General features: G+C 37.2%; 1 protein-coding gene across 2 annotated transcripts; it reads left to right on the top strand.

Annotated features, from left to right (window-relative positions):
* Positions 1-2,239: 2,239 nt before the first annotated feature.
* Positions 2,240-25,780, top strand: LOC144658148 (uncharacterized). 2 transcript variants are annotated; one of them, XM_078518497.1, is made up of 14 exons: positions 2,240-2,331; positions 4,607-4,663; positions 7,215-7,739; positions 8,167-8,795; positions 9,231-9,272; positions 21,640-21,711; positions 21,977-22,021; positions 22,344-22,415; positions 22,629-22,670; positions 23,651-23,734; positions 24,145-24,384; positions 24,560-24,676; positions 25,511-25,571; positions 25,707-25,780. In XM_078518497.1, exons 2-14 carry the CDS (start codon positions 4,657-4,659, stop codon positions 25,766-25,768), a joined length of 1,998 nt encoding a protein of 665 aa, XP_078374623.1. In that variant the 5' UTR covers positions 2,240-2,331; positions 4,607-4,656; the 3' UTR covers positions 25,769-25,780. The 2 variants fall into 2 exon arrangements, with proteins under 2 accessions (XP_078374623.1, XP_078374624.1); XM_078518498.1 differs by lacking the exon at positions 9,231-9,272.

The raw sequence follows: 25,780 nt of genomic DNA, 5'->3' as shown, positions 1-25,780 counted from the left end.
CCATTGACGTACGAGGCTAGGAGGCGAGGGGGGGGCTGCAGTTCCCCTAGTGCCAAAATATTTCGGGCAAAATGCTTAGAATTCAGGCAATAAGCCTAGAGAAAAAAATCTATCAATATAACGTTCAAACGAATTACAAAGCATTAATACCGAAATTTGTGGTTCAAATGTCCAAACTTCTCATTCATCTACTTTCGTTTCTTCTCGCATATTGCTAAAACCATGTTCGTTTTTCTCGCAAATTCTGCGTGACCGCTTAGTTTGATTCAGTTGCAATTAGCTTAAATTCCTTGAGCGTTTGCGCGCGGCGGATTTAGTGCAAGACCTTGAAACAAAGCTTTTTTAATTGTGATGAAGCTAATGCTTTGACGACTCGAACGTCAGTTCTCAGGGCTAGCTCAAACTCTTTTAACGAAATCTTTTTAAAACCCATTCATCCCTGAATGTTTCACACGCTTTTGTTCAAAGGTAACACGAACGTTTCCGAAGATTTACGAAGTTGCCGAAAATTTTCGAGAAAACTCGTCAGCAAACATGACGTCATCGATATCTTCACGATTTTTCTCAGTTAAAGAAAACCTTGTTATTTAATAACTTTTCCCCTTGATATGTTATTTAGATACTTCTTTTGCTTTAAAATTGCAGAAATTTGCTTAGATTAAGAAATCTAACCCTGAAAGGGAAATTAGCATATATTTAGAGAAATTCTCTTGATTAGAAGCAGCGTTTTGAATTTTTTTTTTTTTTTTTTTTTTTTTTGGGGGGGGGGGGGGGCAACTTTTGAGCAACTTTTACTATCCGAAGCAACTTTTTTGGATTTTTGCAGCAACTTTTGAGCAACTTTTTGAGAAATTACGGGCAACTTTTTGGAGAATCTCGAGCAACTTGTGGAAAGCCCTATTTATTCGGCTTTCAACCCTTGCCATTCTTTGGGGGGAGGGGGGGGGGGGCAAAAAGGTCTCCGCTCCCCCGCGATAAAAGGTGCCCGTACGCCTTTGACGGTCCTAGAAGTGTTTTCATCTCTAAAACGCTATTTATTTTTCAGCATTCTTTTCATAGATTTTTACTTCACAAACTTTATTCTCGTTCGGATGGGGATTATTTTCCGAACCAAACGGGTTTTTTTTATATTTTGGGTTAAAATTTAGACGGTCAAGTGACTCGTCTTGCCGCCATTATATTCCTCGGCGGTAAAAACTTGAGTTTGGGTGCCCTGTGCTGGAACCCAGATTCCCAGAACCTTGAAGCCAATCGAATTTCTTGGTCGTTAGAGACTGAATCGAGTCGACGTTCTCCTTTTTTTCCCGCCATTTATATCCATCTTCCGGGAAAATATTTTTGAATCGGGACTTGTCGTCGTTTTTTCGGCCTTATTTTTCATTGGATCCGGCTACGAAAGATGCGATCCCGTCTACAGGGGTGCTTACCATTTGTAAGAAAAATCCGGTTGGTGTGACCGTTGCATAATGGTAAGCGATTTTCCGAATATGCCGACCAACCGGATGAGATTTCGCTTACCATTATTCTACCAGGCGTTCCATCCCGCTCACTCGATCAAGCGCCAAATTCAGTGTTGTTTTCTGTCGATATAGCTGAATATTTTGAGGTAGAAAACAAACTTTTCGACGAATAAGATGGGCTGATGCTGTTTACTGCCGTCAGCTGTTCCATGAGACGCGATTTAAACAGAATACAAGGTTATTTTGAGGTAACTGTTCCCACCTACGCACCGAGTGAATTTCGGGGATCTCGCAGTCGAGTGAAAATCGGCACGGCCGAGCTAGATCCTGTCCCGAGAAAAAATATGAACACATGAACAATTCCAACGTGGAATACCAGAGGCAGGCAGCTTTTATCTCCTGTTAAAAAAAGTGCTGACATTTCTATGGTCGAGGTGAACATACACGTTCTAAATTGGTCACAGTAAAGACGCCATATTGTATAAAACACGACTAAAACCGCGCGAAAGTGCTAAAAAGGGCCTGGAAACGGAAGATTCGTTCAAATGGTAAGGAAATTTCCGATGTTCCGTTCCGAACGGAAAAAGTGGAGTACCTCTAGAGGTAGTCCACAATTTCCGAATGGAATTTCCGGAAAATTACCTTACCATTTGACTTCAAACCGAAATTTCCGGATTTTTTGGCTAAATGGTAAGCACCCCAGGTCAGCAACAGGTCGGCAGCCCTGACAAACGAATGACGTAGGTTCTCTATGATAGCTTTCGTCGTTGCGACTGTGAGTAATCCGTTGGATCTGTTTTGGTCTCCGTGCATGTGTGGTTTCCGTATTTTTGTCCTGTTTTGTTCCGTTTCCTTCCACAGATGTCGTAAGGTATGTCTTCTTGTGTATGTTTTGTAAATTATAGTGATTGTAAAAGCTCGCGATAAACTGCTCAAGGACATGATCAAAATACTCATGGAGGCCGATTTCATGGCCGTCACATTACGTATTTATCGATCTTTCGATAAGAATAACTCTTTAGAAGCCATTAATACGCTAATATAAGTTAACATTTTAAGGGTCCCTATTGATATTTCATGACCATTCAGATATGTAAGATCAAAGCTTCGCTTATTAATTTAGTCGATCGCGCGTGCTGCATGCTTAGATAAGCTTATTTTAGAAGCTTTCCTTGCGTACACTTTCTAAGCAATTCTGCATTTCGTTGTTCATTTGGAAAAGGAAAACTTGATTTATGAGGTGTACTTCTGCTATAAGTGTGATAATTCGTAGCATATACGCTAACTGCAAGATTGATGTAAGCTTACAATACAAACTAAGTGTAAAACTTAATTTAATAGATGAGTTTATAATTCACTTGTACACGCACAAGTTCAATTATTAAGATTACGGTAATGTTGTGTGGGCTTAAAGGCAACTTACAAGCTTGAATCTAAATAAGAATAGGAAGAATAGGAACTCAATAGGCAATTGCAATAGATAAAAATTATCTATAAGGCAGCATATAAGCTTAACAATTTGGATCTTTAAACTTTAAATCCCATAATAAATGATTATGAAGTGTACTTCAGCTGTATAATTTGACCGTGTTAGTGATTACTGAATTGGTAAAAGTGTCACCATAAATTATTGATCTTATCATATCAGTTTTAAAATTCTATAAACTGATTGGTTGTAGTCAAAGTACATGTATCTAAGATGTCTGATAAAAACTTCAAATGAATATATCTTTTTAGTCATATTTTTAGTGTGTAGTGTCATGGTATTTATTTTACAACATTTCCTTTTCTCAAAATGCAGACTTTCTGCCATTTTTGAATCATTTGCAAAGTAAAGAGGAATACGGAATCTGTCAAACTGGTCTGCTGGAGTACAAATATTTAACAATTATCCTGCGCAATCATGCAGAGTATCGCCTGATACTTAGCCGACGAGGCTGTAGACCAAGTTGGTTAAAATCAGACATTCCACAAGATTGAGCAGGAATATTGTTTTATTATTCAACAAATTTAGAGGACCCTCCTGAAAAGCACTTATTAAAATAGTGATTGGAGGCCCCCTCATGAAATATTTTATATTATCATTATTAACGAATCACATTTTACCAATAGAAAAACTGCAATAATTGCAGCGCTTTGCAAGTCATCAAATGAATCTTGGAAACCTCAGGATATCTGTTATCAGTGTACGGACCGGAGGACAGTAGCAATAACAGTCTGGCCATGTAATTTATGGGCAATGTGCACATTTGTTCAGTGAATAATAATGTTAGATATAACTCATTTGGCATGTTATTTGTACTCCATGAAAAGCAATTGGAAAGTAATTTATGTTAGTACCAATAATACTTGTTTTTAATTAGTTTGTCTTACTAAAAGAATTTTTGTCATTGTGCATGTACCTTCAGTCATCCAGTTATTCCTGAACTGTGTGACATGCTGTCACACATTTACTGGATTATGAACATTAAAACATTTACTGGATTATGAACATGTGGCAACTGATGAACTACAAGCTTGCATTTACTAGACACTAGAATGGGGTTCCTTTTCATTTATGTGAAAAACAATTTAAAACTTTTACAAGTCAACAATATTGTTTTCTAATTTTGTAACTTATTATTGATTAATATTTTTCCAATGTTGGTGTTGTCATAATCACGTAGCAAATACAACTGGTAAGTTCAACCAGTCAGTTTATTCGTTTTAGAACTCTGGTCCTTTGACAGGCCATCCTAGCCTGCTAAACAGCTAGAATTTAATTACCTGTTAGACACCAGGGCTGGGTTGTTTGAAAGCCGATTAACACTAACCCAGGATTAAGAGTTGATCGAGGGTTCAATTTCTCTGGTAAAAAAGTATTTTTATTGCTTATGTTTTGTGGAGTTCGAGACTAGTCCACGCCAAAACTGGAAGACAGGAAATACAAACATAAAAACCTCACTGAACGTTGAAACACCTAAATCAAAATTCACGCTAATCCTGGATTAGCTTAATCGTGCTTTGAACAACTCGGCCCTGCTTAACAAGTTTCATAAACAGACAGAATGGGGTTAATCCATGACTTGAAAAGTACAAGCCAAGAATTTCTGGGCCCTAAAAACTATGATTTTTATCATCTTCTTGCTATCTATATTTTATTATAGGTTTTGGTGTGGTGAAAAGTATGGTGTAAAGTTTTTAGGTTGCAGTGGGCATGGATGGTGAGTAAAGATAAACTGATGACAAAACATGGATAAAGTGATGCATAATTTGCTACTAAAAGGGGCTACATCAGGAGGATTTCACAGATTTTTGGTCTAAAGGGTTCTTAAATTAGTGGTAGGCAACTTAACCCATGAAGAACATTTTCTTTGAGGACGATATAACCTTAATTTGTGGTTAGAAATCAAGCTAGATGTACAGAAACAACTTGAAAAGTTAAGCCTTAATTTTTCAAATTGCAATCCATTTTCATCCAAGTCATCTTCAGCTTAAGGCGCCTGTCAACAATTTCAGTGCTCTGCTATAGCAATTTTTAAGGAAAATGGACCATTATTTTTAGGTTTCTTTTGCCACAAATTTAAATTTTGGCTGTTTTAAAATCTTGTGAAACCTGTGACAAAAGTCCCAACCAGATGTCAAGGATAAATTCATCGTCTCCCTTCGAGCACGGATATTGCAATACATCAAATACCATCCCCTGCTTCTGAGTGTGAACATGAGATGAAAACATTGCCATCAAAAATCAAAGTTTGAAAGAGTGTCAGACAAGACAAAAGAACATTTCACTTGAGCGAACATGAAGTTGGATTGGTGATAAAAGTATACCTGCCAACTTTTTCTGGGTCAAAGGCCTGAGATTTTTATCTTGAGAGTGTTAGCATTTCCGAAGACGATACGATTATGTCCGAAGTTTTCCGAAGACATTCGAAGTATTCCAAAGATGTTCTGAACATATCCCAATCCTCGTGCATGGATGTGTTTTGCTGATTACGACCTCTCTCCCAGTGCTTTTCTTGTCAAAACTCTAAGATTTCGAGGCAAGTATTGTCATTTACTCATTTTACATGAAGTTTTAGTTACTCACATTGGTTTGAGATTACATATGGTAAGAGTGTTGGTTATGGTTGTAATAACTCACATTTTTCGACTAGGCGTGAGAAATTGGTTCGTAAGCTTGAGTTGGCGGCGTGAGATCAAAGTTTTCAACTCGCAAGCTTGATACTCACGCCTGAGGCGTGAGAGTAATGGCAGGCATATATAAGTTTTTTTTTTTACAGGCACTGGTACAGTTAAGTTTTGAAAAAGAGTTAGCAATCGCAATTTAACACAACAAAATAGGAACAATACTTATATTTTTGGCAAGCAGTAAACAAATGGCTTGTCATGTCGGCTTTGTATAAAATTAATTTGCTGTAAAAATCCGTAAACCATTCAGTCTCATCCAATTTACAAAGCCTTCACTAAATTCATGATCTAATCTTCGTCTAAAAGAAAAAAAAAAACAGCTTTTATTCTTGGTCGGTGTTCTGTACCTACATGTAGTCTGCAGTCTGTAATCTGCATTTTGTGGTTCCAGAAAATATCCATACCCCCACCACGGAGGGAATTGGAAATTCCAGAGGGGTGGGGGGGTCAAGGGCCCAGGAAATTCCGAAGAGGAGGGGGGTTGCCAGTGAAATTATGTTTCCAGACAAATGTGTTACATAGCAAAAATAGCACCCTGGGTTCTTGATTCACAATCGCTTTACCTTTAAAACGGGTTTTCTTTCTCCTGAAAGCACACTGAAAGCAAATAATTTCACTGAAATCCTCCATGTTCGTTCGTCCGCCATTACTCGTTACCAGTCCCCCGAAACTTGTCACGTGGTTTGACCGAAATGCACTGGTGACAAGGGTTGCTTGTTTCACGTTCGATCAAAGAAAATCATCCTTGTTTGTGAAAAGTTTCAGGTTTATTAGCGATGAAAATAGTGTAATGATATCAGAAACTCGAGATTAACTTGTTCTTGTTATTTCTGGCTATTTGTTTGTAATTTTCCTGTTAAATTTTGCTTTCTCAGCAAGCATTAGCGATTTTGTGATCACGGCTACGGTGAAGGTTTATATCAACACTCTTCAAATCCGTGTTATGATACATTTAGCGGTTTTAATTTCTTAAGCGATTGGAATCAAAAGGGATGGATGGTTATACAACAAGGTAATTTGACAAGTGACTACCAGATAAGATATCTTGTCTGTTTACTTTTGAGGAAATTTCTGTATTTTGTCTTCAACAGTACATGTATGTATCATTTTAACATATCTTCCGATCGATCAGTTATACACTATAACTGTTTACAAGAGAGGCGGCCTAAAATTTAGAGCATTGTGCAATTATTAATTCCTTTTTCCAGCTAGGGGATGGGGGGTACGCAATATACTTTTGGAAATTCTGGAGGGGTGAGGGGGGGGGTTATTTTTCTTTACAAAAACGGAAATTCCAGAGAGGTGGGGGGTCTTAAGTGAAATTCCCTCCGTGGTGGGGGTATGGATATTTTCTGGAACCACACATTTCATACAGTACCTGGTCTGCAGTCTGCAGTCTACTGACCGTTAGAAAAAATTACTACCGGTACATTATTGGTGCTTCGAAGTGAAATAATTATGTTTCTTAGTATGTCATATTAATGTAGTGGAATAAGTTATATAAAATGTGTTAAAATCATAATATGAAAATTTTTTATAATGGTCTCAAATATAATGTACTACTCAACAATGTTTGTGGTTTAGGGCTTCCAGATGATGGTTCCAGCTTTCCACCTGTTACCTTGAAAGCAAAATTTCTGGATCTGTTAGAATCTGGCGACAAGTCTTTGGAAGCTCTTGCAAAAGTCCTGAGGATTGACATCTCACGATATGGCGACACAGTGTGTGAGCTTGTAAGCAACTATGAACAGCGCTTTGGGCAACTGTCTTTAAGGAAGTGGAAGTATATACTTCAACGACTTGGGTATTTGGAATATTTTCAGCAACACGTGGCTGCTGATCAGATCATAACTGATGCCACTGACATAGACGATCTAGACGATCTAGATGATGAGCCATCTCAAGCTGTCGCAAAGCAGTGGTCAAGAAATGAGTTAGGTGGTAGGAGCTTTTCATCTAACTCTCCTGTGGGAAGAAGTTTACCAGTTCGTACCCATCTACAAGGAAAACATAAATCCTTAAAATATCAGTCAAAAGAATTTGGTCCCAAGGATGATCAAGGTTCTGGCAAAAGTAGATCATGTGATGGTTCAACAGTTCATTCAAATGGTGAATTACAGTGAAGCTTTATTTGATATTGTAGTGTAGTAGCAGGGTGTTATTCTCAATCATTCAGTATGCTGTAGGCTACAAGAACTAAAGACTTGAAGTGACATAACTTGGGGGTATTTTGGTAAATTAAAAGGGAAGCAAAAGTAAAAATTCCTTTTTTAATCTGCTTCAATAAAAATTTCTTTGAGGAGTTATTAACTCCTGTATTAATTATAACAGAGTTTTCAGCAACCTTCAGTTCTGTTTGGATGAATCAGAACAAAACTGACTATACTTTTGTACACTGTGCATAATTTTATTTGTCCTGCACATTTAGGGGCACTTATGTTGAGTGCCGTCACTAAAATGATTGTGTTGTGGTAGTAATTTAGTCTGCAGTCTTTGCGGGTTAACTGAGTTTCTTGTTCATTGTGTCCTTGCCTAGAAATAAACATGAATGCCATGACAGAAGGAACTGTTAAAATGATGAAAAAGACAAATCAGGCTTCTAGAAAATGGCCAGAGTGGAGCCTGCCTCCTCCAGAAAACAAAAAGGAAAGTACAGTGGATCAGGGTGCTACTAAAGACTGCAATGACCCTGATCCTACATTGGATGTTTCTACAGAAAGTGGTTTCTTTTCAGACACCTTGCATGAGAACAACATAACTCCATCAAATGTCCTGTCATTGTCACCAGCAAATAGCTCACCACTCAGTCTCGTTCCTAAGACGGAGACTGATAAAAGTCAATGCGAGGATGTCACTGTACCTAAAGCAGAAAGAGAAGAAGAAGAATCTACAGCATCAGCTCTTCACACAGACTCAAGCCAGGAGCAGTCAGATAAAATAACAACATCGTCAAGACCAACTACTCCTGAAGCAACATGTTCATCGCGTAACCCACTTGTGACAGGTCACAGATCATGGCAGAATAACCCTGGGGCTGAGGCTCGGCTTCCTCTTGGAAATGATGAACAACTTGAAAACAACATTGATCATGATGAAGAAAGTGGGAACCCAACTGAAAACTACGACAGTACAGAGAATAATGGCCTCCTTACAGAATTACAAAAAGTATTCCATTGTGTACATGTACCGTACTTAATTTATTATAATGTTAGTAGCTATTCGCTGGCCTGGCTTAAATGGTCCTAATGCCATCTTTTTTTAATTTCCTGCCTGGCTTAAATGCATTGTACATTGTAAGCTTAAGATTAAATGACTAAAACTTGTGTTTATAAGTGCATATTAAAGTCAGCCCATCCTGGCTTGGGCTTAATTAAGATGATTTCTTGTCCATATACTCCCACGCAAGAATAAACTAGCCAAACGCAAAAATTCCAGGTCACAATAAAAACGAAAAGAAAACAAACCCTGATACTGTACAAATGGACTGGAAATCACCTTAAAATATGGGTGTAGGAAACTAACTGCTATTTTTTAAGTGGAATTATTTACTGAGCAATTAAATATGCATTAATTGACGTGCACCGTGTTTTAATCTTCTAGAAAAACGAGTCCTTACACCGAAATGTTTCATTCTTGGTTGAGGTAAGGAAGACAAATAATGCTTGTACGGGTCTTGACTTGTCAATAACCCAGTCCAACCCTCCAAGTTTATTTTTTTCGTTAGTGGCCATTTGGCCACCGACTGATCAAGTTTGGTCACCAGCGAAAGATTTTAGTCGCCAAATTAATTCAATCCTCAATTTTAGTCGCCAGGCTGGCGACTTCGGTTCCAGTTTAGTGGCCAGCTCCAAAATTTTAGTCGCCATGGCGACTAAAATGGTCTTGACTTGGAGGGTTGCTGACTAATTAATGTAAGGTTGAACACTTTAATTTTATTCTGCTGATCAAATGATTAAGATCTTGTAGCCAGGCAACATCTGTCTGGAGAACTGCAGGCTTTAGAGTAACATCAAATCAAAATGAACCCTTTTCACACTTGGCTGTTTTGGCTTTTGAAAGTGGCAAGTTGAGAAAAGAGGAGAACATAATTTATAAGAAAGAGAGGAGAGGATCGTTGAAGAAAAGGAAAGAAAGATATCGATGTTTTCTTTGTCTGGAGGATTAATTTCACTGCCCCATCCTGGGTCTGGATTTACTAAATGAATTTGAATTATTACAACATCAAAATTATTATTATTATTAATAATAATATATCTTACCACTGTTTGCACTGATATGACTTCAGGAATCAAAACATCTGTGGAAACGTTTCCAAGATTTTTGTCAATCAAAGTTTGAAGAGGTTTCTGACAACTTTCTCGTGAGCAATCACGATCAAAGTGAACTGGCGATAAATAAATTCTATTCCGCAGCCAAAACTCCTTAATATCTTTTTAACAGGTACAGATTAAACCATTTTGTAGATTCAGGGCTGTGCTCTAAGGGTGCCCGGGTGCCTCAGGCGACTAACTTTTGTCTTTGGGCGACCAGATAATCTTATTTCTTTCATATAAGCTTTATGCTGGGCACCCACGATCTCTTAGTTTGGAACCTTTGGGCTCCTTGTAATTTTTCTTAGAGCACAGTCTTGAGATTAGTTGTCAAGAAGGGCTTTTTCTTGCTAAACGGTCAGAATAAACACCATAAAAATACAGAAAGGTACAGAACTTAAATTATGTTCAGTGAGCCGTGAATGTATCGCGACATTCCCTCTGCCACTGTCAGCTTTGTATAATAAGTTTTTCTTAAAGATCTGTAAACTGTTTAGTTTCATTCGGATTCCGAAGGCAAAATCCTAATAATAATAAATATAAATATATTTTTATAGCGCCTATCCAGGCCTGCTCTAGGCGCTTTACAAATGTTTAAAATATATATATATATATATATATATATATATATATATATATATATATATATATATATATATTAGTTGATTTGCAGAACTGATGTCAGAGTGCTCAATAGAAAACTAGAGCATAAATATTAAAAGACAGTCTGATCAACTGAAGATACGACTTGGCATTTTATTACTAACTAGTTTCGTACCGCACAACTTGTACGGCACTCTTCATTTAGGCAATTTTATCTGAAGAGTGCCGTACAAGTTGTGCGGTACGAAACTAGTTAGTAATAAAATGCCAAGTCGTATCTTCAGTTGATCAGACTGTCTTTTAATATATATATATATATATATAAACTTCTTGAACTTGAATAGAATAAATTTGTAGAGCGCTCAACTCTGAGAGGAGCAGTGATAATAATGGTCAAAAGTAGGAAGATTTCAATTCATCGTTTTATTGCGACAACGCTGTTTCGTGTGATCAAAGTATGACCACACTCATTGATTGATGTTGCCTGATGAGTGTGGTCATACTTTGATCACACGAAACAGCGTTGTCGCAATAAAACGATGAATTGAAATCTTCCTACTTTTGACCATTATTATATATATATATATATATATATATATATATATATATATATATATATATATATATATATATATATATATATATATAATATATAGCAAGCACACAACTTGTAAGAGGTCTCGCAAACAATGCAAATCCGGTACCAACTGTAGGTGCTGTTTGGAGGATCACTAAAGCGATCGTGGACTCTTGAGATAAATTAAATAAAAGTGGAAATGTAATGGTCAAGAGGCCAACTCCAAGATTGCTAAGTTGGTTTTATTCGCTCAACGTTTCGACCATCACGGTCTTCATCAGGAGCGTTAGAGGTATAAACTGCTTACATCAACAACATACAAAATTCAAATTCGTGTCAACGGTTAACATATTATGATGTCACAAGGTCACATGTAAGGGAAAATATGCAGCAAATGGTTAAAATATATATATATATATATACATATATATATATATATCACAAAAATACAGAAAGCAAAATTAGTTAAAAAAATAAAAACACGAAATAAAATATATATATGCAAAGCTATGGTTATTTTTATACAACTAAGTTATTTATAGAGGGTTTCAGCCTTAAAATCCAGTATTTCTCTCTCGCTTTCCGAATGTCTTGGTCCTGTTTTCTAACCCTCTCAATAACTGTTAATTCAAGATTTTGTACTCCACAGTTTTTGAAATGTCTAACTGACGGTATGTTTTTTGTTCCAAGTTTAATGTCACTGCGATGTTGTGTTCCACGGTGGTGAACTGGGTGTCCTGTTTCGCCTATGTACTGATCACTACATTTTATACATTCGATTAAATAAATTACGTTGCTGGTCTTGCATGTGGTGTGTTGTCGTAATGTAATCGTTTCTCCTGTAGTGTTGCTAGTTACTGTCCGTGTAAACTGTCCGTATGTTTTGCAGCAAGCGCATCTGATATCAGTTCTGCAAGGCCAGAATCCTGGGTCAGAGTGTGTTGATGGACTTTGTTGCTTATGTTTATGAGTGAAGTGAATTTTCAGGTTTCTGTTGGTTTGAAACGATCGGCCACAGATTTTACAGGCAGTGTCAGATGGATTTGGTAACCAATCGTTTCTTTGTTGTGTAGGTTGGTCAGAAGAGGTGGTTAATATGTTACTTGTGTTTGACGATGGCAGCCTCTTGTGTGTGAGCATTTGTGACAGACTACGACCTCTACGAAATGCAACGAGAGGGGGTTCTTTAAAGATGGCTTGTGTCTTGGGTGATGTGTCAAGTATTTGCTGGTGTTCTTTGAGGATCTTATGTAGGTTTGGCAGTGCTGGATTGTAAGTTACTACAAGTGGTACACGGTCAGAAGAGGAATTTTGCTTGCTCTGGAACGCTTCTTCTCTTGATGTTTTCCTTGCCCTCATAATGCATTCCTTAATCAACTTGTTCTTGTAACCACGCTCAAGTAGTATGTTGTGTAGTTCACGTGCTCTTTTCTCAAAAAACACGTTGGTGGAACAGATACGTCGTAGTCTCAGTGCCAGGCTGTACGGGATGGAGGTTTTAGTGTGGCGCGGATGACAGCTGGTCCAGTTAAGGTACTGATGGGTATCCGTAGGTTTGGTGTACAGGTCAGTGCTGATTTTGCCGTTACCATTGATTACTTGAACGTCAAGAAAAGGGATGCTTGTAGTCGATTTGGTTTGTTCAAACTTGATGTGTGGATCAAAAGAATTACAGAAGTTAAAGAAGTCATTAAGTTTTTCTTCACCGTGAGTCCATATAAAGAAGATGTCATCTATGTACCTGAACCATATGAGTGGTTTGTCGGTGGCTTCTTTTAGAAAATGATCTTCCAGGCGACCCATGTATAGATTTGCATAGCTAGGTGCCATTTTGGTCCCCATTGCTGTACCCGTCTGCTGAACATAGTGCTGGCCTTGAAAAGTGAGATTGTTTCACGTAAGAACGAGGTTGATGAATTTCACGATAGTTTCCCTTTTGTCGTTGGCGAAGTTATGGAGGCGCATAAAATAGTCGCATGCTTCTATGCCACCATCATGTGGGATGTTTGTGTATAGAGATTTGACGTCCCAAGTAACTAAAAGTGTATCTGGCGTTAAAGTATGATTGTTGTTCAGTTCTTCTAGTTTACAGAGAAAGTCATTGTCATCTTTTAGATGGGAGGGTAGATTCTCGACAAGTGGCTGCAGCTGGTCATCAATCCACTTGGAGATGTTAGTTGTGGCAGATTTGATAGTGTTGCAGATAGGACGAGCAGGAGGTGGGCATTGTGGCTTGTGGATCTTGGGTAAGAAATAAATATTGCCAGGTTGAGCGTTTTCCATTTTCAGATAATTTGCTGTGTCCGTGTTAATTACTTCTTTGGAGTGGGCCTCTTGTACCGCTTCCTTCACCCTGATAACGAAGTCAGATGTAGGGTCAGTAGACACAGGTTGATAAACCTTGCTACCAATGAAATTGAACTACTTTCGATCCGACCGATGTCACGGAGAACTATAAAAAGGACGAACTTAGCTCAACTTTCAGTTATCATCATTTACACGTTCGATATCGACTAATACTGTATCATGGAGAAAAAAATTGCTCGAGTTATCTGGAGTCGCGGGAGGTATTCGGACGTTTACCGTACATGCATCGTGGATCCATCTCCGATAAAACAGGGACAGCAAGTTAAAGTGCTCTGGGGGAAAACGAAAAAAGAGTGTTCAGCAGTTATCGAGTGCTACCCGCTCGAAGCGGCGAGTCAGGAAAATTCAGCATCTCCAGAAGTTCTGGCGCCGCGTAAGACAAAAGCTAAGAGAAAACTGGTAAGTATTTGTGTTACATCAAATCCCTTATTCGCAATTGCATTTTCAATTAAGTTGAGAATTACATTAAAAATGTTATCCAGCGTTTTAACAACTTGTTGGTCTTTCCCACAGATCTCAGAATCGTCGCCTGCAAAAAAGAAGACGGCTACTAAAGCGAAAACGTCGGCTACTAAAGAGAAACCGAAGAAACAGAAGCAGCGGGGAAAGGTTTGTAAAAAAAAATTCTTTATAAACTGTACGATTTGGCTCGAGCAGAAACTTAAGTAGCCCATTTCGCTTTACAGAGCAATTTTTATTTATATAAGAAGAAAGAAGAAAGTCGCTTTACTTTGGTTTTGCATGTCTAGGCTTAATCATTAGACAAGTGCTCATTCCTTTAAAGGGATTGTTTCACGGCTGAGTTTATTTCTCCTTTTTTTACATTTTGGCAAATACTCTCCTTGAAACTTAATGTTTGCAAAGAAATTTATTATTGTCAGCAAATGTTTCTCCCGTACGTTACAACCCGAGGTTACAATTGTTCCAGTTACGAGAAAACGAAATTGACTTTGAAAACTGAAAACTGTTTCAATCTCCGTCATTTTAACCAATCTTTAGTATTGTTGTGTTCCTTGACTGCTTTATCGTATGTCAGAAGTTAAACAGTATTTTGACAATTGCACTGTATCTTTACACTTATGTTTTGATCAAATCGCGAAATATGCCTGTTAGGTTGTTTCATTCAGCGAATTATTCTAGTTAGGTAATCTTTATTTCAACACGGTTAAAACATCAGCTTTAAAAAAACACTACATACAATCCATATATAAAAATAAGTGATAGTGATAAGCTAATTATTAAGTTGCCTATTTCATCAAATCCATAGATCTTAGATGTGATGTCCCCAACCAAAGATGTCGTTGAAACCTCCGAAGACAGCTCTGATTCAGATGATGAGTTCAATGCACCACTGGGGTCGTTAATTGCCCGGCGTCCGCTTCCTATTCCACCTCAGACCGAGACGACCAGAGAAGTTTCCCCTCCGCCTATCGACGACATCGGAGATTACTCGGACGCAATGGCGATTCCAGACGTTGGAGACCTCATTCATAGCGCGATGCAGAGACTAGATCATGTAACTGAGGTAAGCTATGATCGTTATTTGTAAAGTTCTGTCTCGTACTTTTTATCCGAAAAGTTTGTAAGCTGCACGTTGCTAGGCGATTATTATAAAAGGGAAAGGGAATGTTTTTTAAGCCGATTTGTTTTTCTTTTCTAAATTTTCGGTGACATTTGTTCACCTTCATCAGAGTGAGTGAAAGTTTGTTGGTGCTCGCGCTACCAATCCGTGCGTTAGTGCGACATTTTAATTTTGAATTAACGGCACATAAGCGCGAGGAAAAGCTTTGCGTTCGTTGATAGCGTCCCTGTCCAAAGTGGAATTTATGGGATCGTTATTTGTAAAGTTCTGTCAATTTTTTCGTCGACATATAATTTATATACAATGTAGTAGACCTCACGAGAATTAATCACGGGAGCTCGGGAGCAAAGCGAGCGTTAGGTCGAAGGACTTTAGTGAAAGTCCAACAATGTAGTTACAGTCCGCAATCTTTAAATAACAATTATGTGTATTTATTTAATAGGTTTCTCGAAGAGACGACACCGCCACAGAACTTCGTCTTCTGCGCACAATAATGGAGCGGCTCGAGTGCTCGTTTGCAAGGCAAAAAGCGAAACTCGATAAGCTGTTAAGCCAGACATCTGTTCCTGTATCCTCTGTCCAACAGACCCCGCAGTGCCGTCCACCGCCGCCGCCACAGTTTTCAACGCCTGAACTCCATTCCCACCGGTCGTTCGAGTTTCTTCAGTCAGCGCAGATGAATGCAGACCTCGCTGGGCAGTTTCCACCTTTACAACGAACACCGCTTCCAGATGTGGATGCATTACTAAGTGATGCTGATTTGACAGGTAATCATTTTCATGAAATCTATACAGTATGCTGCTGATGGTATGCGATTCTTCAGATTTCGAGGAAACGGAAAGAAGAAAGTTATGAAATACGTTAGGTTACTATCAGCTTCGCAAATTCGTTAACACGATTTGTTTAACCTTACTGCATCCAGTTAACAAGAAAGCAATAACTTTAAACAGTTACATTAAAATTCTTTTGATTATATCAATCATTAATGCGACTTTTTTATCCGTTATTCCTGTAGATACAGTTGCAGTAGGTGGGTCCGAGAACGTGCGGCTGGCGAAGAACGATTTCACCTTCATTAAGGCAGCGTCTAAACCTTCAGCAATGGCGCTTCGTTTGGCGGACAAGCTGTTCCCGAAAACAACCTTGGTGCGTTCTACAGTCCATGGCACTAAGGACTTCGATCCACTGGATCCCACGCGAATTTCTGCAATAAAAGGTAAGTCAAACCTGAATCAGTTGTGTTTCATTCGTATTCATTTCACCTGAGGATCGGACAAACTCAAGATTTTGTTTTAGGGCCAGAAAAAAATGCAAAGTCGAATAATTAAAACTCCTGCCGCAATGTTCTGAAAAGTATAAAAGTTGAAAATGACAGAACAGCTTTAGACTTAACTTTTCAACTTATAAAATCTGCGATAATGCACCTTCTTTTTATTTGGATACGATTAGAACAACTGTAGACAGGTAACGATTAAGTATGTTGTTTACTTTCGTAGACTAACCTTTACTTTTTATTTTGTTTTCAGCCGAGGTGATGAGATCATTCTCCCACCAGTGCAGAAATGAGGAGGAAATTGCAAAGATGTGGGAGACATGCAAGATCAGCATTGGCAAGAGATGCCAAAACTTACGAAAGTTTGATAAAAATGGTCGTGATTCGTGAATTTGTCATCTTTTCCATTTTCCTTTAAAAAACCAACACAGTTAGTATTTATTTTTTAGACAACATTTTTTGAAGAATTACATAAGTCAACATAGTTAAGGTTTTGAAGAACTGTAGAAGTGAACATACAAGTGTTTTTCGAAGAATTGTATATATTAAGTCTTTTAAAATCTCGATACGTCGTGTCTCAAAATATTGTAATTTTTCATTTAGAAGTCAACATCGAAGAGTTTTTTTAACAGTTGTATATAAGTCTTTTATATATTGTAACTTTTCATTTACTGATAATAATAAATTAACAAAAGTGAGCGTCAAAAAACTGTCTTCAGTGCATTTCAAAAATAAAAATATAGTGTAGTCTTACTCACGTGTTATTGGGAACGCCACGTAAATCATTAATACTGAGATGATTTGCTTGACGATTCAAATAACGGCTCCGAATGACACTGCATTATATTCTCCCTATCATTGCGCCTTTTTTTTGCAAATTTTCTTACTGTATGATGCATGAATAATTTTGGCGCGCAAGTGTATGAATTTCGCGTGTTTGTCGTGTTCTCGTCGTGTACCGAAGCCATGACGCAAACATTTACCGCAGGCCAAGACACTGTGGGCGCGCAAGTTTGTGTCAACATGGCGAACGTCTTTTGGCGAGTAGATGCAGACTGTTCAGATGGATTTAAACCTTTCTTTGAACCGCTATAGATCATTACAAGAATGAGATATGGCACCGATGAACAATTTTAACTATCTGACCAATTTTGCGAAGAACAGGAGTTACTTTGCAAGGTAAGACGTTCGAAGAGTGTGTTGTACGATCGACATGTTGTGTTCGCAAAGTTCTTTGAAACAAGAATCTTACTCGAGGAAAATTCATTGGCTAGGATTACTCAGGAGTGCAAATTGAATATGTTGACTTAAAAAAGAATCGAAGTGTTAAATGGAATAAACATTTTGTCTACTAAACTTGTCACTCTTCATTGATTATTATGAAACGTGAGTTCGACTGTGCGCGCTTATTATGTACTGTATGTCGAATGTGAGAAAGGTTTCATACCGCGAAATTCGTTTTTACGAATTTCGATGCTTTTTCGTTCGGCTTCCTCGAAAATTCGCTATTTCGAATTTCGCTGCCTCGAAAATTCGCTATTTCGAATTTCGCTATCTCGAATTTTCGACGAAATTCGCAATTTTTTTCGCGCGGAACGCGAACGAACATGTTCCGATAATTCGAAGAAAATTCGACGAAAATTCGCGAGAACAAAAAACGAATTTCGTTTGCATTACTTTTGCACAATACTGTATATATTTTAACCATTTGCTGCATATTTTCCCTTACATGTGACCTTGTGACGTCATAATATGTTAACCGTTGACACGAATTTGAATTTTGTATGTTGTTGATGTAAGCAGTTTATACCTCTAACGCTCCTGATGAAGACCGTGATGGTCGAAACGTTGAGCGAATAAAACCAACTTAGCAATCTTGGAGTTGGCCTCTTGACCATTACATTTCCACTTATATATATATATATATATATATATATATATATATATATACACCCGCTTTCAAAAACGTTTTCTTCAGAGAGATATATAGATAGATAGATACCTTTTGTTTAGAGTCGGTGAACCATGTTATTTTTGCATGAACCGCACGCTTGTTAACACCAGACTGTTAACAAAAACACACCCACATGAGAAAACGTGATGAATCTCATATTAATTGTTTCAAAATAAAAATGAATTGATCGTGAACAGAAAGGCGACAGAAAATGCCTGCTCCTGTTAGTAAAGATTTGCGTTGGCGAATCATTTGACTTGTTCTAGGAGCTCGGAAGAGCGCTCACGAAACCGAAGTTACTAGGCGTAATGAACAAACATTTTGCAACCCTTTCGCGAACGATCTGCGAACGTCCGACCCTCGCGAATTGGCATGTTTGGTCGCCAAAGCTAAGAGATACGATATTCTGAAAAGCTTCATTTCTTCACGATCAATACCCTTTTATTTTGATAAAACAATATGAGGATCGCAATACGGTTTACCGTCAACTGTCAAATGGTCAAAAAATTAACAGTCAACAGTAAAAATGCAATATTTTTTACCGTCAATAAAGCCAGCAAAATATTAGCCGTCGACTGTCTCGGATATCAACGAGTGACTAAAATGAAGTCAAGTAAAGCTGTTTATAAATGTTCGTTTAAATATTCAAAACCGACTTCCGTCTGGAAACATTTCCGATGTCGAAGAACGTCGGCCTTTTCAATTTATAACTGGTGTTATAATTACAGATCATAAACGAGTCACTGAGAATTACTAAGCATGATCTCGCTTTTGCGGCTCTTTCTCTTTTACCAAGCACGATGTCAAGCGTCTTTTGAGGGGGACTGTTCAGGCGGAAGTAAGCACTCATCGAAGTAAGAAGGAAAAACTGATTAAATGATATCAAGCACATACTTCAGTCTCAGGCCCCGTCCACACTGACCTGGGTAAATTTGAAAACGGAGAAATTTGAAAACGCCGCGTAAAATGTTTTCCGTCCACATTAACCCGGGTAAATTTGAAAACGATACGCTTCATTAGTAATTAAAAGTAAAAGTAAAGTCTTTATTTAACGAGGGTAGCACTAAAATAACATAAAAAATACTAACAAACCAGTGGCCCTCTAAAATTATTTACAATAAAATATAAAAATACACTATTTCACGCTCCAAGTCCAAACGCTCATTGGTGAGCGTTTTTGAAAAGCTCCGTTTTCGGTGACCGAAAACGCCGTTTCAGTGTGGACGGTTGGCCTAACCGGAGAAAAAAAGATGCGTTTTCAAATTTACCCGGGTCAGTGTGGACGGGGCCTCAGAAAAGAATAGCAAACAAGGAATCGACAGTCAATGAGCGCGAACCTTTTGAAGTAAATGAATTTCAGGGCTGTAGTTAGTAACTGGCGAACCGAGGCACAGTGCGTCAGTAAAAATTCTGAATTTATTCATTTGTTTCAGTATGCTGTAAGAGGCTATGAATTAAAAATATATTTATGAAGGAAGTGGGCCTTTTTTCTGTTATTGTCTTTGTAGTATTTTCGTCTGGCTACAGGCAAGAAATTGAAAGTGACCCGTGGACAGTGCCCTACGGCGATACAGAATCAGAGGAGCTTTTTGAACACAGAAATTCCATAACAACATCGGGAAGACAAATAGAAGCATTAGTCAAATTTGATCTCTGATGGTGAGCAAGTCAAAATGTGGGCGAAATTGTACTCTTTTATGAAAAATTGCAGCCAAATTTGCTGATTTAATTTCTTGTTATAACCGTCATTCCATAAAATTAACTGTCATCCGTCAAATGGCCTTGCCGCCATCAACCGCGAAAACGGCTTATTTTTAACCGTCAACCATCAAAGGGAATTGAGACACTCGAATATTCAGTTTGTTTTCTCACGTGGATGTGTTTTTGTTAACAGTCTGGTGTTAACAAGCGTGCGGTTCATGCAAAAATAACATGGTTCACCGACTCTAAACAAAAGGTATCTATCTATCTATATATCTCTCTGAAGAAAACGTTTTTGAAAACGGGTGTATATATATATATATATATATCATAAAATCAATAAAAATTTTGTTAAAATTAGCTGAATAAATCTTTAAATTAAAAATTTGCATTAAAAGTAATAAAAAGTAAAAATCGCTAAGAGTAATAAGTTTTAAAAAGAAACGTTTTGAGTTTTGATTTAAAAGAACTTAAATTGTCACATGAGCGGATAAAAACAGGCAAACTGTTCCAAAGTTCAGGCGAGGAAACAGAAAAAGCTCGAGACCCATACGACTTGAGGTGGAATTTGACAGGGTTGAGACGTGAAGAGTGTGATGATCGGAGGGTTCTTGAAGGTTGGTAGTACGTTAGCAAATCTTGAATGTAGATAGGAGATTGTTGATGGAGAGCTTTGAAGGTAAGTAGCAGAATCTTGAATTTAATGCGTTCAGAAACAGGAAGCCAGTGTAGTTCTTTCAGTATTGGAGTGATGTGGTCGTATTTTTGGGAACCAGTGATAAGTCGAGCAGCGGCGTTCTGAACAGACTGGAGCTTTTTTAAAGCGTACTTCGGCACATTATACAAGAGAGAGTTGCAGTGGTCGAGTTTGGACGATACAAAAGCATGGACCAAGATCTCGGTTGTTTTCGTGGATAAGTATTTCCTTATACGGGAGAGCTTGACATTGAAGGTACGCCTAGCTTGACATTGAAGGTAAAGTCTCGAAAAAATCTTAAAATGACTTTGCTTTGTAGTAAAGTTGAATTTTACCAAGTTTCTGTAGTCTTCTGTTGGTATAAAATTTATTGATCGCTGGTTTAACTTCATGATTGCTCACAGAGTGTGAAACGTCATTTCAAACTTTGATTGACAGAAATCTTGGAAACGTTTCCACAGGTGTTTTGAACTCTGTAGTGGCGTATCAATGCAAACGGTGGTAATTTTTAAGAAAAAAAGTAATTCAAGCATGCTTCAAATTCAACTTACAAATGTAATAGCTAGAAAATCTGTGTAGTTTTAGAAGAGGTTATTACACTGTACATAGCTACCTGAAGTGTATCTGAATGATGTTCTCTGCAGCCTTGCTATTAAACCTCTTTAAAAATATCAGTTGAATATGAATAACATATTAAATACTTGCAACAGTCAGTGTGTATTAAATTCAATAAGAACATGTATTGAAGAGTGAGTCAACCATAGTGTTTAAAGCCAAAAAAGTTTCTCATTTCAAACTATATTTCACTTGCACAACGTATACCACAGTTGTAACCAGAAGTACTAGATGATGGCAGAATATTGTGATTTGTTACAATTAATACAGGTACACTGTAGTATGAAAATATATGGAGTTTAAGAAAAAATTGAATATTTTTTTAATCAGGAATTGAGAAAAAAGAATTCAGTCTGCACTGCTCTTTTGACTCAGGGTTGCCATCTACAACGACAATTGGAGGTATGTCACTGATTAATAATTTAGTATAATTATGTGTTGTTACCACTTTGACCAAATGTGCATGTCTTCTGTTTGAGTTGGTGGTGATGTTAAAGGTCAAATAACCAGAAATTTCGATTCTTTTTATTTTTTGCCCATGTGTTTATTAAGAGCCAAATTAACATATCCCGTACGAAGTTTCAAAGTAATCAGACATTGCATTGCAAAGCAGATCACCCATTGTTGAGCTCAATTCAGTAATTGATTTATCGGTTTTTCATTTTAGGAAACTAGAGGTCAATGTGCTCAGCTACAAAGGACTGTTGAAGAGGTCAGCTCTGATTACAGACAGATGATGCTTAGATGTTAGCAGCTGATACTTACAATACATGTAAACATCTTTCATGTTGTTTTGAATGAGGCATTTTTGGAATGGTTTGAAAGAGCTGATCAGAAGTACTTTTCTTATCATTTTTGGTAGTTTTGAAATAATAAAAAAAGTAAAAATTATAATTTAATGGTTATTAAATTGACGTGGGGTTTCTGTGATTGTTTCTTATTAACATACTATTATTATTATTATTATTATTATTATTATTGTATTTAATTATTATTGTTATTATTTTAACATGTATCATATTGTGTATGTTTAGCATGAAAGACGCTTAGAAGAAAGCACAGTATTAGAGGCTGAAAGTCAAAGATTGATGAGAATGACTCACGAGGTTGGTTTCATTTTTGTGTTGTTAACTTCATTTTAAGAGCTTTGATGGAGTTAAATTGTTATAACACATGCAAGTTATCATTTAAAAACTTACTTTCTGTTGTACAAGTTTTTGGTCAAAATTTTTATGCCTTTTCATACCACATTTACATGCTTTAGCAGAAATCTATTGTTATCTCAGATATGATATTAATGTGTTTATTAAACCGTTTAGCTGAACATCTTGAAACAACAGGAATGTGAGAGGCTAGAGGGGGTAAGTGTTGTAATTGTTAAAATTTATTAATTGGTAATCAGAAGACTAGTAAATTTTTTTCTGGATATAAGACATAATGTAAAGCAAAGTGATGTGCCATGATGTAAAGGAAAAACCTTGGTGAAAAAATAATTTCGAATGCTCTTTTTTCTGCACTGATTTAAGTCAATTGCAAACAGTGAGGTCATTAAACAGGGTTGCCAACTGTCATGAAATGGTCAGAGAAAAGTAAAATTCTTGAAGATCAAGGAAAAGTCAGGAGATTTTATTTTGAGTAAGGGGAAATTGAAATTTTCAAGAAAATTCAGGGGAAATTGAAACACCTATGATTTATTACTATTGAAGGGTGGAAGAACGTTTCAGTTAAGTGTGTGATCTCTGACTAAGCAATGTTTTTCTTGGAAACATTGCTTCTTCTTTTGGAAACGGAGGCCGGAGGCCACTACCTATATCCAACATTTTTTATTTATTTGGTTAGGAAATTTTGAAAACTGATGTTTTTTGCAACCATGCATGCTAAATTTCTTTGCACTTGATACAATTCTATTGGTTAAGTATTTCACTTTAGAGCGGTTTTCACTTGAGTGTCGAAAGTAATATTTGCGTTTGCTTTGGTTTTGCATTACTACGCTTAGTGATTGGCTTAAAAATCTCGCACCACTTTCTTAGTCAATCAGAACTAAAACCAAAACCAATCGTGACTTGTTCGCGCACGTTTTCCCGCACTTCGTGCTCGTGACATGTATTTGCTTCGAGTTTTGATTGGTTCACTGGATTGTCTGTGTCTTTTGTGATTCAGTTAGCCAGAGTAATAACTTTGGTTTTGGTTTTACGACACTCAATTGAAAACTGCTCAATCAAGTTAAAATTATGTTGATTTCCACCTTGAAATTAATCACAACTGAGGATCTTTCTTTTTTAATTTACAACCTGGTTCTCGTTTTTAAAGTGTTGACCAGTTATATGTGATCTTTCTTTAGCACATCCGCCAGATGGACCAAAGATATGACAATGCTAATTGTCGCATGGAAAATCTTAGCAGGGAAAACCAGGAGATGTCTGAGGTTTGTTTCAATGTCATGTCAGTCATTTATTGAATAAACTATTTATACTATTTACAAGCAGGGTTCGTACAGGTCATGATAAACCTGGAAAGTCATGGAATTTTAAAATTTTGTTTTCCAGGCCTGGGAAAGTTATGGAATTTTAGTGTGGGTCATGGAAAATGGTATTGATTGTACAAAATAAAATAGGCATGTTATTTTTTGTGAGGAAACGGGTAAAAACGTGCTAAAATCAAGATAATTTCTGAACATTTCCACGAAAAATGGTTACATTTTGGTCATGGAAAACTTTGAAAAGTCACGGAAAAGGTCATGAAAAGTCATAGAATTTCAAAAGCTCAAAAAATAACGAACCATGATTTAGGCACTTATTCACAGACTAAAAACTTGAATGAATGTCATTCTTTCAGGAGCTGCAGTCAGCCATTGGTGAGGTGCGGGATTTACTACAGGAACGTGGCCGAAATTTGGAAACAGAACGTGAGCGGTTAAGAGTGGACAATGAAAGTCAGTTGGAGGAAAGAATGGCAGAACTGGCTCAAGCTTTTGATAACGCTGAGACTGATGAAGTCAAAAGACTGAATCAAAGTCTTGCAATGGAAAAAAGTAAAACAAAACAGTTAGAAGAAGAGAATGGAGTCCTTGTTGAGGTACATGCCTTTAAAAGTCAATATTCTTCCATTTGATTGTGTTAGTGGTTGACTGAACGGTATAATTCAAACTTCACAATGTCTGTTGAAAATAAGTGCTTCAATTACATTGTCATTGTTACAGTGTTTCTGCTAAAATAAATTGTAATTGCTTGTGTGATCAACTATTTAATAGGAAAATCATCAACTGCGGGCCTTGGTTAAACAGTTGAGATCCAAGGAAGAGGGAAGTGTTCCTTCTGGCGACTCGTGTAAAGACGACGTGGGAGAGAATCATGAGTCAAATAGCTCTGTAAGTGATACTTATTGTGATACTTCCAGAAAAGAAAACAATGATTATGGTTTTGTTAAAAGAACTGTGTCACGGATTTTAGCCAAATTTAGATATACGACAATGGCCACCAAATTGAGTGAAATATAAACATAACCACTTAAATAAGTAAAACTCAGCCGTGATATAATTGTCGTCCCTTTAATAATTAGTGAGTTAATTTGTTACCTTGTCGTCACTATCATTTTCTCTCTGTACTGTGCAATACCAAAATCAAGGCAAATAAATTGGTGTCTGTATGAAGTTATAATACACTACCAAAACGATACTGCACCTTTTAAGTTAGATCTTTAAAATAATACAAAATAAACGTGGCAGATTGTTCAATTTAGGAACACACGGCTTGTGTGCTACGTACTGTATGAGTATACAGCTAATTCGAGAAAGGTTGTCGGAAAAAAGCAGAAAAGTGCATGCGACAAGACCAAAGGGTGATCTGGGTATTCACTTGAATTTTGCATATTGGCCTTGAGGAAATGTGCAAGTTTGTATCTTTGCACGGAAAGTTTCTCCTTTCTTTTTTTAATTCTTTTACTTCCTAAAATCTTGCAGTCCACATGTCAGAAGAGAAAGAAAACGTGGAAATTAGCGTTTGTCATGTCACCATCTTGTTAGTATTCAGCACGTGCAGTAGCTTTCCACTTCTACCCATTCTATCTTTCGGTCTTGTCACATGCAATTTTGTGCTTTTTTCCGACAACCTTTCTCAAATTACCTGTATACACTGTATTTGCCACTATGCAACGCATGTAACTGGAAAACACTCATTTACTGTTTTCCCTCTGAAATTGTTAGGCTTCAAATGAAGTAGAGGCCAATGAACAGCCAGAATCATTGATCTACAGCGAACATTCAGGTAAGTAAACTTGTCATCAGAACTTTGGGGCCAATGATGCTTGAGAACTTTAATCATTTAAATGCAAGTTTCCAATGGAAATATAAATTACAAACATAAAAACTAATAAAATTGTTTTTTATCACTTTTTTGTAGATTCTGATTGCAGCGAGGACGAACTTTTTGAGGACGCTCGTGAAGAATTTGATTCTTCATAAGTTACTGAAAAA

The sequence above is a fragment of the Oculina patagonica genome, chromosome 6 (assembly GCF_052425735.1).
Source record: "Oculina patagonica isolate OP01 chromosome 6, crgOcupat, whole genome shotgun sequence".
Lineage (NCBI taxonomy): Eukaryota > Metazoa > Cnidaria > Anthozoa > Scleractinia > Oculinidae > Oculina > Oculina patagonica.
Note: the sequence above shows the minus strand (reverse complement) of the source record. Positions and strands in the feature narration are given on the sequence as shown.